The 21567-nt window shown below is 41.2% G+C and overlaps 1 protein-coding gene across 1 annotated transcript in view; it reads right to left on the reverse strand.

The window, feature by feature from the left end:
• Nucleotides 1-21567, reverse strand: part of LOC145414064 (interference hedgehog-like) — a 217295-nt gene that overhangs the window by 28610 nt on the left and 167118 nt on the right. The window contains exons 8-13 of the mRNA XM_080283628.1: nt 18501-18656; nt 16469-16672; nt 13029-13138; nt 10432-10556; nt 9858-10101; nt 6359-6497 (exon numbers count right to left, since the gene is read on the reverse strand). Coding sequence (XP_080139754.1) covers nt 6359-6497; nt 9858-10101; nt 10432-10556; nt 13029-13138; nt 16469-16672; nt 18501-18656 — 978 coding nt within the window. The remainder of the gene's footprint in view (nt 1-6358; nt 6498-9857; nt 10102-10431; nt 10557-13028; nt 13139-16468; nt 16673-18500; nt 18657-21567) is intronic.

The raw sequence follows: 21567 nt of genomic DNA on the forward strand, positions 1-21567 counted from the left end.
CAAAAACATGCAACTTAGGCAGCTTTATCAGCTCAGACTGTGGAGAAATTGCACTGTCATCTGGAGAGGTTTTGGCACTTAGCTCTAACTCATGCACCCTTAGTTCCTCTCATTTCAGTTCTCTTTCTTGCCTCCTTTCTTCATGTTCTGCAGCTTTTTCTCTCTCCCATTGCAGTCTCTTCTCGACAAACTTAAGCAATTCTTCACCCTCTGGTCTAAGTTCACGAACAACATCCAGAATACACTGCACTTCCATCACTCATTATCTAACACTGAACAAGATTGTCCCTGTTCAGGCATCAAATTGTAGGGTTCTTAGGAATAAAACCTTACTACCATTAGGGAAGTAGAGTATCAAGCAACTTCTATATATGAATGTATTTATATATCAACAAACATATATGTCACATTATCCATAATACACAATATCCGATACACAATACACAATTCCCGGGAAACACTTAAATCTTTGGGGCTCCGTCCTCAGGCTCCACAGTCCCCGGAGCACCACACACTAATTCCTTGGGGCTCCATACAGTCCTCGGGGCTCAACACAGTCCTTGGGACACCACTCACAACAACTCCGGGGCGGCACTCAGCTCTTCAGCACCAGCAAGCGTACACCCACACACACCAGGTGCCACAGCATAATCCATGCCCCTCCTCCATAAGCCTCATCCACTGGTTCCCAGTCCTCCTACACTGGGGTCAACCATGGTGGAAGGCTGGCTAGGAAGTGCGGCTGAGGGCGTGGTGATCAACACTTCCAGTCTCATTCCGATCATGGCTGGTGCTTGTCTGCCCTCGTCTCCTGCCAGTATCATGACCATACTACTGGAACACCATTTCAAGGAGACAGAGCAGCTTTGGACAAAGTTTCAGTATCTCAAATCTCAGAATTAATACGGAATTTTGTTTCCAAATATACATCCATCCATCCATCATCCAATCCTACATTGCCCTATGAGGAGCATAGAAGCCCGGGGCTAGGCAGTTGGTCCCGACATTTAAGATGAGAGTGACCAGCCTCACTCATTCCTGAGTGGCATTACATGAGCAATCAACCCCAACCACCCCTTGGATATAAACCTTCACCAGCTCAATCCGATTGGAGCGCAATAATTACCCATTAAACTACCAGGCGCCAAAATTTGGTTATATGGTTACCACCCAGTGTAGTAAATGGTTTCCTGGTGCACAGGAAACCATTTGACTTGTTGCTCAGTGTAGAGTCACCCATAGGCAGAAGGAAGTTGAAAGAATGAAGGAAAGAAAGACAGAAGAGGGAGTGTAAAGTCACCCGTAGGCAGAAGGACAAGGAAAGAATGAAGGAAAGAAAGACAGAAGAGAATGGAAGGAAAGAAAGATGGAGAGGAAAGGGCAGACACCCAAGAGCTGCACTACATTGAGTGAGTGGATGGTGAGAGCCCCCACCTACACCTTAGCTTATTACACCTTGCTTATTATACCTGGTTAATTAATGGGCAATTTTGTTTCCTAACAACCATCTGAACTTCCATCCTTACTCATCACACTACTCATGTACTTAAACGTACTCACACTTTCCATTTCCTCCTCATCCAGCCTCACTGTACATTCAGTTGCTTCATTTCTATCAAAAACCATCACTTTACTCTTTCCTACATTCATCTTTAGATTCCGTTTCTTACACACTCTCCCAAACTCATTCACCAAGCCTTGCAGTTCCCCTTCGTCTTCACTTAACAATACAGTATCATCTACTAACAACAGTACAGGGAGTTTCCAAACACTGCCCCCTCTCATTAGGCTTGCTCCAACATCTTCTGCCCTACCTTGTACCTCTTTTATAACCCCATCCATATATAGACTGAATAACCATGGGGATATGACACATCCCTGTTCCAATCCAACATTCAAATAGAAAAAATTATTCAGTTCATTATCCACATGCACTACACTCTTAGCACCCTCATACATACTTTCACGGCAATCAACAACTTCCCATTTACTCCACATCATCTTCTTTCCACACTCCTTATCTATCCAGCCTGTCATGTTTTCTTCAAATCCACGAAGGTTGCATACAACTTCTTTCCCTTCTCTTGAAACTTTTCCACTAAAGACCTAAGAATGAATATCTGATCTACACAACCTCTTCCCTTCCTAAAATCTCCCTGTTCTTCTCCAACTAATTCCTCTGTTATTTCCCTACCTCAGTCAATAAGTATCCTACCATTTACAGTACTTTTCCAATTACACTAAGAAGATATGTGCCCCTATAATTACCACACACTTCTTTTTCAACTTTTCCTTTGTACAGGGGAATAATTATACCTGACTTCCAATCCTCCAGGACTCTACTTTCCTCCCAGGCCAATCTGCACATCGTCCATACCCATTCTTCTACTATTTCCTTTGTGCTTCACCACACACTCCATTAATTCCTGGGGCTTTCTCCATTTTGACTTTCTTCATTACGGTACTTCCACCACTTTCATCCTACTGATTTCTTCCTCTCTTCCCATCTCCCTCCTTCTTACAGCCATTCCCCAGCCACTTATACTCACATTACATTCATTCTCTATGTTCAACAATTCCTTAAAGTGTTCTCTCTATCTGCTCACTTTTTCTCCTTTCTCCACTAGCAATCAACCATTTTCATCTTTCACTCCCTGACTTACTTCTTTATTACCCTGTCTAACTATCTTTACCTCTTTCCAGAACATTTTCTTATATTCCCTCCACTTTACACTAAATTCCCTCCAAATTCCTCATCCACTCTCTTCTTACTCTCTCTTACTAATCTTTTCACATCTCTCTTCCTCTCTATATATAACTCTATCTTCCATCTCTCAACTTCCTCCACATCCCTGTTTCTCATCCACTTACTGCATGCTTTCTTCTTTTGTGCCACAGCCTGTCTCACCTCTTCATTCCACCATGCTGTTCCTTGCACCCCATTTCGTCTTCTTTTCACTCCACAAATCACCTCACATGCTGCACAGATTTCTTCTGTGAATATCTTGTACACAACTTACACATCCCCCATCTGCTCCAAATCATATTTACCTAATCACTCCTCCACTTCTCTCTCATATTCTGCCTTTTTTCCATCCTCTTGCAAACTTTCTATCCTCCTTGTATGGACTACTTCCTCCCGTCCTTCCCTTCTCCTACTCCTCTATTTCACTTGAACCTTGGCTTTTACCACCACCATGTGGTGGTCAGAAAGTCCACTCCCCCAACTTCTATATGCTCTTGCATCCATTACACACCTTCTCATTCTATCATCCACACACAGATAATCAATCACTGCCTTCCATTCATTCAATACTTTTCTCTCTCTCATGTACCAAACTAAATTTTCCCATAAAAACAATACAAACAACCCTCACTATAACAGACTAATTGAGATAAAACCAGGTCCATTATTGCTGAAAATCCAATATATCTCAGGGTGCCCGCCTAAGGTGGAATTTCAAGATTATGTTTGAAAATAAATATAATTGCATATTCTAGTACTAAAAAAGAATCTATACTCATTTTACACTAACTTGGTCCATAATTTCACCCTTTTGCAGCTTATTGCACATCCTTATCACAGCACTTCTTCATGACTAGCACAGTATTACAACAGTCTGCTAGTAAAACTCAGCAGTTATAATGGGGAGATGGCAATTTCAGGACAGACTGGAGCAGAAAGGGTAGGAAACATATGTACTATGGTCCATTGTGCCCCACTTAACAAGCATTGTTTGTTATAGTCGATGAGACCTCAGTGGGCTTCATGGTGTCCGTTAAATCTGACATCCACTGTACCAGGGTTCATTATCGTGAAGGTCTACTCTACTTTGATTTACTGAAGGATCGATTAAAAGCAAGTTCCTTTACAACCTATCTCATATTAAATGGACACCCTACAGTATCGTACTGTATTGTATCGTTTACAAAGGATCCAACATGCTTGTATGTGTCTGCCTTGATCACCTAATGGCAGCTTTCCATCCAGTTAAATCTTTGGCAACCTCCCTTTTCAGTCCCTCATCCCTGAGGTCACACTCTGTGACCTCGTCCCAGGTCTTTTTCAGTCTGTCACTCACAACCCTAACCCAGGCATTCATGCTTCTCACCTTCAGCACCCAGCTGTCATCCTCCATCCTCTCAACATGTCCAAACCATATCTCAATCTACTGATTATCACAACACCAATACATTCCAGCCCCATCCTTCCTCTCACCTCTTCAATTTTAGTCCTAGCCCCCAAGCCTCACATTCAAGGATGAACTACACATCCATCCTATCATTGTCATTTCTGTAAACCTGACCCTACGAATATCCTCTTCCATTACTGCCCAGGTCTCGCTGCCATACAGTATTGCACTCCTAACACAAGCCATATACAGTACAATCCCAGTTAACCGGGTGGCTTGGGGAATTTACCTTCCCGGTTACAGATTTTTCCCGTATTTCTGATTTTCAAGTCAAATCTATACAAAGGCTATCACAGCAGTAAATACAGTTCAGGTACTCACCAGTCACATTAGGGGTTACACTAAGAGATTCCGCCTGAAAAACTGCCTTGTAAACTCACCATGGTCATAACGGACGTGCATGCAATGTCTAGCAATTTGCTGTACTGCAAATTGCACTAGTCCATTGTTTACTGAATTACTGTATTCATTATATGTACTGTACTCATAAAAATTGAAAAATAAAATAAAGAAATAAAAGCTTGAACATTTATTAGTGAACTGATGATGTGTTAAGACTGCACTGTAGAATTATCACGACACCTGTGCCCCCACGTGAGTTTGTTTACGTTTCCGACTATTCTTCTTCTTCCCCACCTGACCTCCATCACTCCACCCCTCACCCGCCACTCAGCTGTTTTGCAGAAAATAAAATTATGATGTACGTATGAAATGCAGGCATATTATTTATTTATTTTTCTTCCAACAAAGTAAACTTTCATTCCTATTAACATTTATATTCAGCCATTAGTCTTTTATAATGTTTGCCTTTTTCAAGTCTGTTGCATATGTCCAGCTTCTGTTTCAAGGTAAGCACAATACGCTTACGTTTAGTTTGCACTTTAGGCATTTTGGAGTGTACAAATTTCCGTCTATCAGAGGAACACAATAGCAAGAGAGCTTGTTTACCGTCTGGTGGCAAAACGCAGACTGGTTATTTTTGGAGGGTGTGGAGGATGACTGAATTCAAGTAGGGGAAAGAGGGGGAGAGGAGGGGTGGTTAAGAGGATTTGCTAGGGATTTACATTAGCCGGAAATGCCTTCACCTCACTTTGTCTGACTTCACCCAGCCTCGCGTGACACAATCAAACGGCGGTTTGGCGGTCCATTCAAATTGGCGCACAGTTATAACTTACTGACATTTTTACCAGCCCTTGAATTTTCCCGTTGTTCTGAGTATTCCGTTTGTCTGGATACCGGATAGCTGGGATTGTACTGTACAAAGATCCTTCAGCACGGTGGGAGAGGCTACTCAGTGTTAGGAGAGGCAACAGCTCTCTGAACTTTTTTCAACCACTCCTGACCCTAGTCACAGAGCTAGATCCAGCCCTACTTCTTGCACATAACATGTCCCCCATATAACAAAACTCCTATACATACTCAAGAGACTCTCTAGCAAGATCAATCCTCCCACACACACTCAGGAGACTCTCCAGCAAGATCAATCCTTTTGCACCCGATAATCTCTACATCCTCTCCCCACCACATCATACACAAGAAATCAGCATTATTTTGCAGCCTACCTCTAATTCCACTGCATCTGTTATGCTCCCACTCATCACAAACACTGCAAAGATAAAGTTGCCTCCCACACCCTTGTGGCAAACTGCACATGGCCACACATCCTCTGCTTTGACTGTACTGCCACCAGCGCTTATATCATCACTTTTTGTTTTATCCACATTTACTCTCAAACCCTTGTGCCCCATTTCACCTCCACATTTACTAAATCTTTCCTCTGCCTCCCTTTCATTCTCTGCAATCAATACCATCACCAGCATATAACATCTCTCATGGGAGTCCATTTCTAAAGTCATGTGAGAATACACAAAAATGGAGTGTACTTTCAAAAGCTGTCATCTTTGCTTTACTTTGAGATATGGTTGTGCTTCTGTTGCTGCAGATCCATCTTTACTGGATTTGGTTAATTCTTCAGCCATTCTCCATTGAATGGACTCATTTATGCACAAATGAACCATTTGGTGATTTCTTGACATCACCACGCACACAATGAATGTGAATGCTATATTGTACCATGATTACTGACTCCTAACTGTATGCATCAAGCTTAACCACACACCAATGAAGTACTGCTAGGCACATTATACACAACAGATTACACCCACCAGCAACATTCTTCTTGTGCACTGGAGAAAAGTCCGAGGCACCAGCAAGGTTGAAGGCTTGGATTTTGAAGTCATATGAAACATTAGCCTTGAGGTGACTGATCAAAACTTCCCTCTTACTTGGTCCCAATACAGTTACCTGAAACACAGATCCATTACTGTACTTATAAATCACAAATGCTAAAATTAATGCTATTTTCTATTTTTCTTGCTATACACTAATTCTCTATTAATCTCCCTTTTTTTAAAGTATAGTACAGCACACCATCTTCAAGCAGATGTACAGAACACAAAATAAAGATGACAGTGAAAATGCTTACACTCATACACATTATGACCCCTCTGAGGTGTAAGGGACAGAACCTAGACTACTATGCCAGAACGTTTAATGCAGACCAACATACATTCCTGGAGATTAAAATAATATTAAATTCCAGCACTGTCATCCTGGAAATTATACCTCTCTGGGAACTTCCCTATGTTATGACAAAACCATCAATAAGTAGTAGTAGTAGTAGTTGTTCCCTAGGCAGTCTGGCCGAACAGCCCCGAGTCCCTTAGGAAGGCCATGGCTGAGACCGGGCTTTCCCACAGAGCTCTCAAAGAGTGTATGGTGATTGTGTGCAATGCAGCCTTCCATAATGTGCTCAATAGTATGGGGTGCCATGCTGCATCCTGGACAGGCATCAGCGACGGAGTCATCCAGCTTCTTCTGGTAGCTTAAGAGGGCTGGATGATGCCCACATCTCAGCCTGGCCAGGTGGACCCTGTCCTCACAAGGAAGATAGGATTCAGAAGGGTGGATGTCAGGAGGCCGTGCATGCAGCTGTGTGTTGTCTTTAAGTGACTGAATGGAGCGGCAAGTGATCTGAGTGTGGATATGCTTCTGGAAGCTGGTCTGAGGTGGGCAAAGGGGGAGAGATAACAGTATTTGTGTATGGTATTGTGTGCTGGGTGTTGTTTTGATGTTCCTTGGTGTGGGTGGATGTGCTGCCATGTACTGTAGTGGATGTTGTGGATTTGTGGAGGCTGCAGCAACAAACTGGATGCCTCTCATGTCTAGGTGGTCCTTGACCTTGAGGATTTTGGTTTCTTCATGTAGGTGGTCTGTGGGTGTAGTAGCTGTGCAGCCTGTGATTATTTTTAGGGCCTTGTTCTGTATGGTCTGTAGAGTGTTGTAGTGTGTTTTGGTCAGGTTAGAAGCCCAGGCAGGGCTTGCATAATTCATCACTGAACGTATGTATTGTTTGTATACTGTGGTGGTGGTTTCTTTGTTGTGTCCGAATGTTGTATGGGCAAGTGACCTCAAAGCATTGTCTTGGTGTTATTTTATTTTTAATGTTTGTGATGTGTTGTTTGAATGACATTGATGTATTGTATGTTACATCAAGGATTTTGTGTGTGTGTGTGTGTGTGTGTGTGTGTGTGTGTGTGTGTGTGTGTGTGTGTGTGTGTGTGGTAGTGGAGTGTTGTTTATGGTGAGGTGTGGGATGTAACTGTGTTCTGCTGTCCAGTTTGTGAGAAGAGTCACTGTAGATTTGGCTGGGGCTATTTTGAGCCTGTTTGTGGTGAACCATTCGTGTAGTGTGTTGAGGTAAGGTTGAATGATGAGTGCAGCTGTGTTTGAGTTTTGGTGTGTACATGTAAGTGTTATATCATCTGCATAGGAAGCTATGTGTATCTGTGGTGTGTGGGGTGTGGGTATGTCGTGCATGTATAAATTAAAGAGTGTAGGGGACAAAACAGATCCTGGAGGGACGCCATTTGTGAAGTTTCTGATGTTAGAGGACTGACCAGCAAATGTTACGTGTGCACATCTGCCTGCTAAGTAGTTTGCCAGCCATCTTTTTGTGTTACTGTACATGTTTGAGTTGAGTATTTTGTTTGTGAGGTTGTGGCGGGGGATGGCATCAAAAGCTTTGCTAATGTCTAATGTGACTAGGAGTGTTCTGTGTGGTGGCCTAGCTGAATTCATGCCATCGAAAACTCTCTGTGTAAGGTCTGTAAGAAGGGTGTTTGTGGAGTGTAGTGGCCTAAAGCCATGTTGTTGACTGGGCTAGGGGAATGGGAGGTGTAACTAGTTGTAGTATCAGTCATTCAGTGACTTTAGAGGGGGTGCAGAGGAGTGTGATGGGGCGATGTAGTTTATAATACTGCTCTTCACAGCTTATTCAGTGACTTTATCTTCACATAGCTGAGTATATCTTTACTTTTTTCTGTCTACAGTATCTGTCAATCTATAGCCAGACACCACAATCCCATAATGGGTGGTCATTTTTCTCTGAGTTAGTTGTTTTGCTGGGAGGGGCACTAACCCTCTGCCAACCCACTTGCTGACACATAGGGAGCACGTATGGGTTGATTACTGTATATAGTTACCACCCAATGTTGTAAATGGTTTCCTGGTATACTGGAAACCACTTGCCTTGTCACTCAATATAATGTCACCTGATAAGGAAAGAAGAGCAATCTGAAGTGACAGGAAAACTGGGAGAATAAGAAGAGAGAGGGCAGACACAAAAAATAAATGATAAAGGTGAAAGTAGGCAGCACTAAATCAAGTGAGTGGATGATAGTCGCCACCACCTACCACAACTTTTTTCTGTTAAATATTATGTTTTGTGCTTCCCTTCCTTCATGTTTGGTGATTCTGTATTGTGAGTCATCATTATGACACCCTTCTGACTATGTTTTTGCCATGAAGTCCACAGTAAATTGCAGATAAAGTGTCTGGTAAAGTTCCATTGTTACCTGCAATGCAGATTTGCCAATGCTCCCAATTTTCAATGTTAGTTGTATGAAAAATAGTTGATACAGTAATTCCCTATTCAAAATGCTTTCACTTAACCTGCTTTTCACTATATAACTGTTAATCAGTGTAGGAACATATTTCAGGTAACACACCACTGTATGCGTCACGAAGGGTCAGAGACTTGCACCAGTATCTCAGTATATTACTGTATTTATTCTGTTAAAATGCATATTTATCACATCCACATACACTTAGTCATAGCATCAAAGAAATTTCTATACTTATCTGCAGCCATGCATATGATTATTAAACATTTGAGTTTATCTTTTCTATTAAGACACAGCCTTCACTTTATGCAATTTTCATTTAACACTGTAATTTTTAGGAACACATCTAAACTATTAAGTGAAGAATGACTAAATCTTAAAACACATCCCTTGGTACAGACTATAATTTTGGATGTCTTTTGGTATCTGTATGAAGAAAGTTGATATTGTAGTATAAATCCCTTACTTATGATGAGGACACTCTATACTATCACAATCAATATTAAGCTGACACTTCTCTGCCATACGTGGAAATAAAATGTGCTATGTGAAATACTTTTATGTGTTAGCCTACAACAAAAGAGTATGAGAAAGAAGGATACTCCCTGACATCTGAAGAGGAATGAGAAATAGATAAATAGGGAAGGTAGGATATAATTCTACCAGGGGATTGTCAGCAAACTTTTGCTCAACACTATACCTTGGTGTAGTCTCCAGCTTTGGTTGCCTCTCGGTAATTAATGAAGAAGCCCTCAACTTGGGTACCTGAAGATGCATCATACTGCCACACAAGGTTGACAGCTGAGGGACCCTTGGGTTCAAGGGCAGTGATGGTAGGTGGGGTGGCAGGAGGCTGTAACCGTCGAGATTTCTCAAGAAGGAAGCGACGTGATGTGTGCCCCAGCATGTTGTCATTGTTGGAATATACAGCAGCCATGCGAAACCTAGGAGAATAATCTGTATTACAACAGGCATAGTAAATTGAAATCCTAAGCTAAATGATTCTGATTATGGCACTTTAACGTAATGAGTAAGGCTTATATTTCATTCAGTAATGTGAACTTGCAGTACAAGCACTGCAGTTCTAATAATACTGTATCTTTAAATCTCTTGCAAATAACATTTCCCAACTTCTGGTATTAATTCTAATCCTTACAATAAATTACTGTATGATTACTATTTTGATCGAGCAACCACAGTTCTTATGCCAGAATATAAGCATCATGCATTTATGCACTATCATACACCTACACTAGATTTAACATGTACTATACTTGTAAGTGCGGCCTGTGTGGAGACCGGTGACTTCAAAGCTGCGGATGTGAGGTGGGATGTCTTCATCCACTGTCATCCAGTGACTCCCTCGGTTGCCTCGACTCCGCACTACCTTGTACTGAATCTGATCACAGCACAACATAATGTCATCATCATCATCATCATCATCATCATCTTCTTGATTTTTATTCCCATCAGTGTATACCAACCACACTTTCATAGTCTATCAGCAAATGTTCTTAACCCTTTCACTACTGACATGGGACATTTTTTCATCCATGAAAGGGGAACCAAAGGCTAGAAGCCTGCAAGATTGTTCCTTCCTAGAAAAAATAACATAATAATGTCAAATTCAAGATCCATTCATTCTGAAATGCCTGAACACACTTTGTTTAAATGTCTGGTGGTCACAGGCAGAGGGAAATACAGACAGAGGATGACAGTTCCATAGCTGATTTGTTTCATACATGAAGGACCGGGGGTATCAGTTAACTCTTGCATTAGAGAGTTGACAGAATAGGGGCAAGATTTTTCTGATAGATGGGTGCAACATGCCTGACGTAATGGAAGGGAGATGCATACGGAAACTTCAGAAGGGTAGTGAAAATTGATGCAGCAACAGAAAAGAGATAAAGATGCAACAGTGTGGCGCAGAAACAGTGGTTGATGGAGGTCAGTATGATGAGAAAAGTTAATCAGATGAAAATCCTTTGACATCACCCTGTTGAGAAAAGCAGCATGTGGGGAGCCCTCCCCCCCCACCACACAAGAGCTGTACTCTACACTGGGGCAAATAAAACACCTGTACTGAGGATGAGGTCCTGTTACCTCACACTGACCCAAGGGGGTGTTTTTCAAACCTTACTAATTTTGCATATTTTTCTTTATTATTGAAGAACTATGCCTGAAACACATAACTACATCAATAAAACTAGTAAATTTATTACTTCATTTCGATGAAGTGCTGCTTTGGGTGTCTGCCCTTTCCTCTCTTCCTTCCTTCCTCTTCTGTCATTCTTTCCTTCATTCTTTCCTCTTCCTTCTGCCTATAGGTGACTTTGCACCCCCTCTTCTGTCTTTCTTTCCTTCATTCTTTCCTTTTCCTTCTGCCTATAGGTGACTCTACACTGAGTGACAAGCCAAATGATTTCCTGTACACCAGGAAACCATTTACTATGCTGGGTGGAAACCATTTACTATGCTGGGTGGTAACCTTATAACCAAATTACGGCACCTGGTGGTTTAGTGGGTAATTAAGGCGCTCCAATCGGACTGAGACTGTGTAGGTTTATATCCACGAGTTGTTGGGGTTTACTGCTCACATAATGCCACTCAGGGATTAGTGAGGTTGGTCACTCTCATCTTAAATGTCAGGACCAATCTGCCTAGCCCAGGGCTCTCATGCTCCTCATGGGGCAACACAAGACTGGATGATAGATGGATGGATTACTAAGAAAAGAAGAGAAAAAAAATACACGCTGCATCATGTCAGAACTTGAATTATAATAAATCACCGTACTAACTTCATTAAAGAAATATCTTAAAAAGACTATAATCAACTGGTTAGCAAAATCAATAAACTTTACTATTATAAGACCTTCACAAGTTGTACAAAAGAAAAATATTTATTCCTTGGTTATTGCACATGACTGTTACTACACATGGTGTATGATAACAGGAACTCACGATAACGAAGACCCAGAACCCATGGGATTTCTCTTAACTGGTTCAAGGCACCCAAGATCCAACCCTAATTTTCCCTTTCAGGACAATTTAAATTGACTAAATACATACGAATTGTAATGGTAAGTACCAGAAACACACATAGGCATGGCTAAAATAATAGAGTGTGATGAAAAGGACACAATAAGGGAGAGTATTTACTGGTAATCTGTTACTGGGTAAATGTACTACGGAAAGACTTGAGGTGAGTTCGAGGTGCTGAGTTCCGAGGCTAAGGGGTGGAGAGTTTGTGGTTCTGATCCCCTGTTTTTGTGTGCCTTGGAGGGCCAAGTCTCAAGCTTTTCCCAGCTCAGGCACACGATAAATGAGATTTTGGCCCCAAAAATGTGTTGTAACAATAGGAGTGATAACAAAAACCGTGATGACAGTGTGCAATATCCAAGGGATTATTGTACTGAGCTTAAATCATCCTCTAAAATACTGTACAGACGAAAGTAAATGCAAGTTGGAAAACCGTGGGAATTTACACATAGCCTACAACCTTGACTGCTCATTCCCCTCTACCTGCTGTTTTTTATGATGTCTGCTAAATGGACACCAACAAAAGTAGTCTAGACAGCATTCATGGACACCAACAGCAGTGAAAGGGTTAAAATGCTATTTTTTGTCGCCAGAGTAGAGCTACATCTTAAAACACTGATGGAAAGTTGCTGCCATTCAAAACATTCAGTACTCCCTAAACTAGTATTGCTCAAGGACCATACAGAACTTTATACTGAAAAAAAAAAATTACAGAAATTATTATCAAACAGAAGTAAGTGTATAATACAAGCAGAAATTTTCATGTACCAGTGGTGGAATATATGAACTGCAAAATGTGATAAACTCTTGAAGTAAAGAACTAAAAATCCACCTTGTAAAACATGACAGGTAAACCAGTTTGTCTGGGATCATCCCAGCTGACCATAACGGATTCATCAGAAACCTTGGCAACTCTCGGCCGAGATGGTGGAAACATCCTCCCTGGAAGAAAGAAAAGTCTATTTACTGTTTTATAACAAGCTAGAAATCATTCAGATATTAACTACATAGAACCTTTTGTAATACAACATACTTGGGGCTTTTCCTATACCAGAAGATAAGACTTCCTGGATCAAAGAATTGTTCAAATGATGACCTGCATTTATTGTTTTTTCAAAAGTAGATATAAAAATGTTTTATTTAAAAAATCATACAAACTGGTGCATGTCCCTTAATGATTAAATCCTGTCCTGCTAACTATAAAGTTCCTCATAAATCACTGAATGATATACTGTAACTACCACCAATCCCACACTACTATGGAGCCTATGTCAGGACCAAAATTCCTCTTAGCATTATCTCAAGAAGTAATTCATCATTACACAGTCCTTAAAGAAAAATATAATAGGGAAAAAAAAGAACATACAAAAACATACATGCCATTAGACATCCTACTCTGCTTCCTGCAAATCTAAATTAGTTACTACAAAAATACTAACAATGGAGGTATGACAAAAAGAATTAATGTTGCACAAATGTTCACACCCTCTTAGAGCATACCCTGCCACCTACACCTCTTCTTTACAACTGACAGGTGGGATGGGCCCTGCTGCTTATACTGTCCACTTTAATTTGGCAACCAACCACCTCCACTGCCTCTTTGTGACTGACATGTGGTAGATCCTGCTGCCTATACTTTGTCCACTTTAACTTGCCCTAATATTGCTGTCTCTAATCTAGAATGCAGAGCTGTAACAAATTATCACTTAAATATAATACTAATCATAAAGAAGTGGAAGAAAGTGGTGCAAAGTCACAGTTCTGTCTTATTCTTCCACATGCTGCAAAGAACTAAAGCATTCACCAAGTTTAGGTGGGACAGACAACTGTACAGCATTGTCAAGTAAACAGTGAGAAAGCTGCCATGTTGCAAAACTTTGAGAGTGAGGAAGAAGAAATCTTGGAAAGAGAGAGGTGTGGCATGGACTCCGCCAGCACAGTTTGGGAACCAGGATGGGATGGGGCTCGGATTTGTGCCATAGGGTATAGGGTATTGTGGTACCCAGGTAGCTGCTTCCATCCATTAAAGAGGGGTCCAAACCTGGGAGTGGTGCCCCTGGAGGTTGCCCTATCTGTGGGTGTATAATGGAGGGGCAGTTACAGCACCAAGGAGCACCTGGAGGGTGTCCCCATAGCTGTCCTAGCAGAGTGCCCCAAAGCCACTGCCACAGCTACTGACAATGTCTGGTGGGCTATGGCTCCCTGATCCCATGCTTGGACTTGGGACTGTGCAGGTGGGCAGGGCCTGTGGTCTGTCTCCTTTATTTACTGACTTATGACAAAAGGATGTGGTAAGTAGGGGGTGCTCACCATCCACTCACTTGATGTAGTGCTGCTCTCGGGTGACTGCCCTTTCCTCTCTTCCTTCCTCTTCTGTCTTTATTTCCTTCACTCTTTCCTCTTCCTTGAGTGACTGCACTTCCTCTTCTGTCTTTCTTTCCATAACCCGTGGATTGCACAATTACCTTTTTTTATCCCACCTCATGGTTTGCAAAAAATGAAAATAAAAAAAAGTTTTTGTTTATTATAAACTTGAAGATAAACCTCCAGGGCATCATCTGGTGAAAAAAAAATCTCTCTCTCTCTCTCTCTGTCTTCGCTTAGTGCCATACGTAAGTTTCAGTAGGGGTGGTGAAAAAATTAAAAAAAAATATACCAGTATACAGTATATAGATTCTGTTTACTATAAACTTGAAAATAAACATCCAGGGCATCATCTGGTGAAAAATAACAAATCTCTCTTTCTCTGTCTTTGCGTAGAGCCATGCGTAAGTTTGCTAGGGGTGAAGTAGTTAACAGTGATTCACGGACACTGTAAAGGAAGCACGGCGTGAGCTGTGACTCGCAACGCGATGCTACCCAGCCTGAACTGTGGCTCGCAATCCACAGGTTAATTCTTTCCTCATCTTTCTGTCTATGGGTGATTCTACACTGAGTGACATGCCAAATGGCTTCTTGTACACCAGGAAACCATTTACTAAACTGGGTGGTAACCATATAACCAAATTATGGCACCTGGTGGTTTAGTGGGTAATTTAGGCACTTCAATCAGATTGAGCTTGTGTAGGTTTATATCCAAGGATTGGTTGGGGTTTATTGTTCATGTAATGCCACTCAGGGATGAATGAGGCTGGTCACTCTCACATGTCAGGACCAACTTGCCTAGCCCCAGGTTCCTATGCTCCTCATGAGGCAACATAGTACTGGATGATGGATGGATGACAAAATGAGAGGAAAATGCAATTATAACAGAAAGCCTGTGGAAATCAAATCACTCAAAGGGTTCAGAGTGGTATCATGGACTGCAAGGAGTTTGAAGGGAAGAGCTGGTGAAGAAGTGGAGACTACGAGTAGAAGGCAGATGGATGTCAGTTCCATACAGGAAGTCATTTTCAGAGAAAGGTCAGGTAGAATGACTGCTGGGAGGGACTGTAGGCATAAGCTATTTTGGCAGGGAAGTGTAGTCAGATATGGTGATGAGGGTGTGCTAGTTGAGGAGATATGGGTGGAATGTGTCATGAATGTAATGATAGTGAATGAAAGGATTATAGCAGAGAAAATATTGTTTGGTGTGCTCATGATTTCAGTTATATTGGTGCATGCTCCACAGGTTGGCTTGGATGATATAAAAAAAAAAGGATATATTCTGGGATGACTTCATATGTGTGGTTGGTGGTATGGGAGATGATGAGACTGTAGTTTTGGGTGGGAATTTCAAGGGTCATGTAGGTGAAGCAGCTCAATGATATGAAGGGATACATGGTGGATGTGCATATGGTATGAGGAATACAGACGGGGGAAAGGGTACTCAAATCTGGGATGGCAATGAAGAAGATTGTGTCCAATATGCATTTAGGAAAAGGGAGAGTAGCTTGATTACATATGAGTCTAGGGATAAATAATACACAGATTAACTATTTCTTGGTCAAGAGGGCTGACAGGAAGTTGGTGAAGGATGTTAAAGTTATTGGGAGCAAACAGAGTGTGGAGCAACACAAATTACTGATATGTGACAATGTGCTTAAAGATAGGGCAGTGAAGAAGAGGACCTATACACCCAAGAGGAAAATATGGAAGCTGAAAACAGTCTGGACAATATTGTCTGATAGCAGCCACAATAAAAATCCAGTGCAGAACAAAACCTGAATAGGATAATGAAAATAGGATGGGATATCATCTACCTATCTATCTCCTATCTATATCTGTATATGTTTCCATTTCATATACTGTAATCCCTCAACTACTTTAATTTTTCTTACAATTCATTCTCACCTTTCTTTTTCTTGCCTCTCTTCGTCTCTCCTACTGATGACTCCCCTCCCTCATCCAATCCTTCCTTCTTTCTTCCTGTTCCTCGGTGTTTGCTTTTTCTGGTTTGGTTACGGTTCCTCTTTCCCTCATTAGGCACCTGTGATCCCACCATACCATCTATTTCTTGCCTATTACTCCATTTCCTGTTGTCTGCTCTGTCACTACCTGAAAAAGAAAAATCAGGAGTTATTACTCTAATAATGGCTAAAGACCCTAAACAATGAAACAGCTTTGCCACAGGGAAAGTTTGCACTTCAGAAGGTGGGTTCCCCACTCCTCTACCAAGGGGAATTATACAGTAATGGTCATCTACCCATAACATACTGGGCAATGATACCCTAGCCTGAGACTCCTGCATTATGAAGGGGTAAAATGAGACTGGCTATTCCATCCATCCATCGTCCAATCCTATACTGTCCCATGAGGAGCATAGGAGCCCAGGGCTAGGCAAGTTGGTCCTGACATTTAAGAAGAGAGTGACCAGCCTCACTAATCCTAGAATGGCATTACGTGAGCAATAAACCACAACCACCCCTTGGATATTAACCTCCACAGGCTGGTGACATGTAGAGGTGTATAGTATGCAGGAGGACTACTGGATCTTGAGAGCAGGCTGTGAAGCCTATGCCCAGAGTAAAAAAAAAAAGCAGAGTACAGTAAATGGTTTCCTGGTGTACAGGAAACCATTTGGCTTGTCACTCAGTATAGAGTCACCAACAGGCAGAAGGAAGAGAAAAGAATGAAGGATGAAAGACAGAAGAGGGAGTGTGAAGTCACCCATGGGCAGAAGGAAGAGGAATGAATGAAGGAAAGAAAGACAGAAGAGGAAGGAAGGAAGAGAGGAAACGGCAGAAACCCAAAGCAGCACTACAACGAATGAGTGGATGGTGAGTGCCACCACCTACCACAATGGGACCGGCTATTATTGTAATAAATTTTCATAAATTTCTGAACTGGACTGAAAAAGGGATGTCATGTCCCCATGGTTGTTCAATCTGTACATGGATGAAGTAAAGAGATATAAGATAGAACAGTGGATGTTGGAAAGACCCTAATAAGAGAGGGCAGTGTTTGGAAACTCCCTGTACTGTTGTTTGCAGATGATACTGTATTGTTAAGTGAAGATGAAGGGGAACTGCAAGGTTTGGTGAATCAGTTTGGGAGTGTGTGTAAGAAACAGACTCCAAAGGTGAATGTAGGGAAGAGTAAACTCATGATCTTTGAGAGAAATGATGTCACTGAATGTATAGTGAGGCTGGATGAGGAGGAAATGGAAAATATGAGTGCATTTCAGTACTTGGGTAGTGTGATGAGTATGGATGGAAGTTTAGAGGGTAAAGTGCTTGAAAGGGTACAACAGGGAAGAAAGGTTGCTGGTTCTTTGAAAGCGGTGATAAGGAAAGGGGAAATGAGCATGGAAGTAAAAAAGTCACTCAATGACTGTATTGTGATACCAACTCTAACATACGGACGTGATGCTTTGACCTTGTTGGAAGGACACAAGTCAAGAGTGAGAGGAGTGGAAACGAGTTATCTGAAAAGAGCATGTGGAGTTACATGGAGAGACAGACTGACAAATGAGGAAGTGAAGACACGCTGTGGTGTGGATGTGGATGTGACAGTAAGCGTTCAGAGAAGTACATTGGGGTGGTTTAGCCATGTGGAGAGGATGAAGAGCAACAGACTAACGAGGAGAGTGTATACATGTGAGGTGGAGGGGCAGTCAAACAGAAAAAATATCACAATTCTACTTTCATTTTTTAACAATACAGGGCAGATCAATATTATGCTCATTTAGCCAATAATCATAAAATAACCAAAGGGTAGGATTCTGACTCACAAATCTGCACTATTACAATATCAGTATGTATGGATCAGTGTACAAAAACTGAAAGAACAACTGAATAAGAATGCTCAGATGTTTAATAGTACACTGTACACAAATACAGTATCTACATCACAATTACAGTTTAATAATGATCAAATAACTGACCATGGTGGTGACTTGTTCCATTGGGTGCCACTGTGACTGTCTGTGGCACAACCCTTATGACAGCCAGCTTCTGAACAGTTCCCTGGGGATTGTGGACAAAACACTGGAATATCCCAGCATGTTCCTTCTCCACTCTTGCAATCTTTAGCCCGTTCTCTGTAGAATTAGAAACAGCATTGTTTTATCAGTGATTCTGGAGTGTAGTTACCATCAAAACATAGCCTGAAGAATAACAAGAGGATGTACAAGGACCACAATTATCCATCACTTTCACATAGAAACAAAAGTATTCCCAATCAAGGACCACAAGAACATAAGAGGGACACAGTTCATTACTTTGGCAAGTGGATACAGAGTAGTTCAGTAGGCTAAAGCATTCCAACTGAATGCAGCTCTTATGGGTCTAAGTCAAAGCGATGGTTGGGGTTAACTGTTCGTATAATGTCGCTCTAGGGCAAGTAAATGATCAGTCATGCCTTCAATATGTGGAGTGATTAGCCAAACCCTGAACTCCAATGCTCTTAAGAAAGAGGGGCAGTCAAGCATCTGATCATGGATACATGGTTAGCAATTAGTTTGCTTATGAATTAGTACTACAGTACAGCACCTATAAATCTCCACAGACTTAGTTTTGATATTTATATTCATATATAGCACAGCACTCCACATAAAAAATTATAATACTAACAAAAGTTCTTATTTGGAATTTCCTGCAATGCCTCTACAGATCATTTTATTATCTATGAAAGAAAGTTGTTAAGTAAATGAGGGCGATACTGAGGAGAAGAATTCCAGTCTCTTTGATCCTTTGACCAATTGACTTTCTTATTCCACATTTCTGTTTCTTAGCTTTTTCAATTTAAGCAGCCCACACAAATTCTTCCACAGTCTCATTTCTCAGTTTTGAATTTTCAAACTCATCTCATGGAAAGGTCCAATATGTTAATGTGGACACTAATCTTAATGCTGTCTTCTTGCAGTGCCTATACTTTGCTCTCTGTTATGCATCAGGGTTTTTATATGCAAGCTATTTTCCTTCCTTCAGAGACTCTACTTCTTTGATATATTGACTATATTTATCTGCGGTATCTATTTTTTTAATAATGTCTAAACTGATGCTGCAGTTTTATACTGACATTACTGCAAGTTGCAGAACTCTTCTTTAATATTTCAACTACCTAGAGTTTTCTCAACAGCAGAAAATCATGTGATGCAAGCCCAAGTAAAATTCCTAGGTACACTAGTGGCAGACAACGTGTTACTCAGGACAGTTTTTGAAGCCTGTGACTGACAGAAGATATCTCAGATGAACGAATTTCTTTTGTGTGGCCTGACTTAAATATGCCATTGCACCAAACACAACAAAAGGGGTGAAAAAAAACACATCATAGCAGAAAATGGACAAATGCTTGTAGGCCCTTTGGGCCCGCTCACACTTGCTCCTGCGGAGGTCTTTCGCGCTGCGCGCTCGCTTTCTCGTGCTTCTCACTCGTTTCCTCGCGCTTCACATGTGCGTTGTGATCATTTCAGGTAATCCGTGTCACGTTTATGTGCTGCTCTAGTCTAACGTTGTCACTATCAGCTGTCAAGTTGACATCAAAGGGCCCATGATGGTCCGTTTATGAGTTGTTCTAGTCTAACGCTGTCACTTGGATTTTTTGCAGCTAACCAAATGATCGTATTATTTGCAGCTTTGGGAATGGAACCCAAGATGTCTGCAAGCAAATACAAGATATTAACCACTCAGCCAAGGAAACCGACCGGGCTCCAGGAGCGGCATTTTTTGGTCCAAATTTGATCGCGCTATAGTACTGTATATTAGACAGAGCCATAAAAAACTCTATGGTGAACACAACCCTAATTTCACACATTCATGCCAGGAGCAGCGTTTTTTGGTCAAACTTTGATCGTTCATTAAATATAGTAAAAGTTTTCAATCGTGATGGACCAAGTTTTTTCACATCAGCAAATTTATTGCGATTTTTGTGCCAATTTTGGTGCAATTTGTATGTGTAGTTTCGGCTGCCCAAAATACACACACACACATGCCTACTGCTATAGTATATTAGATTACATCAGGAGACCTACTTTAAGTCAGCAGTATGTTTGAAATATCATTACTTTCTTCATACTGCTGCTACAGTACTTTAAACTGAAGTAAAATGTTGTATCAGCTTTACATGTAGCAATAATTTACTGTGGACTTTTTTACTCCCCCTCCCCCACACAAAGAAAAAAAGATGGCTTATACACAGGATTTATAGTACAAAAAAGAACATGCATATGTAATAAGGGTCAATGAAAAATATATAACACAGGGGGAGAATATCAAGCTAAATGTTACTATGTGTTTGCAGTGGTTGGGGGTGTCAGAAGTATCATGTGAGAGCAAAATATATAGTCTAAATACAGTATTGTACAGTAATACTGTACAGATGTAATCTTTTTACTTGGTGTGGAATACATCCACTCATCTATGACCACAGTACAAAATCTCCAAAGAGCATTACATATACAGTAATATGCTCTACATTAATAGATATAATTGTTGTGATGATAGTATTCCCTTCCACAAAACAAAATAAGCCTATTACTAACAGCAACCTCACCCAATACAATGAGCGTGACTGCCACATACATAATTTTCACATTTGCATTGAGAGAGAAAAAAAAAAAAAATGAAAATTCAAACTCTGGTGTGAATTCTAGTCTTGCCCACCTCTGAATATCATTCACAAGTTGGTAAGAGTCTGTCACAGTCCGGAAGAGGAGGAGAAAAGGTTCCGAGTTGTGTCACAAAATAAATGACAGAAGGCTGGTTTCATGATACAGAGTGTTTCAGCATGATGGGGGTGTAAATTCCGATGGGGAAAACCATTACATAATTTCTGATTAGTACTTGGATGGGTGACCGCCTGGGAACACCAGATGCTGTTGGCATCCCTACGTGTCAAGTGGGGTTGGTGAAGGATTAGTGCCCCTCCCTGTAAAACAATTAACTCTAAGCCCTTGGCCACCCCATCTGGGATACATGGCGTCTGGCAATGAATGAATGAAAATGAATAAT

Source organism: Coenobita brevimanus, chromosome 98, assembly GCF_032717465.1.
Source record: "Coenobita brevimanus isolate Jiangsu-jjx chromosome 98, ASM3271746v2, whole genome shotgun sequence".
Lineage (NCBI taxonomy): Eukaryota > Metazoa > Arthropoda > Malacostraca > Decapoda > Coenobitidae > Coenobita > Coenobita brevimanus.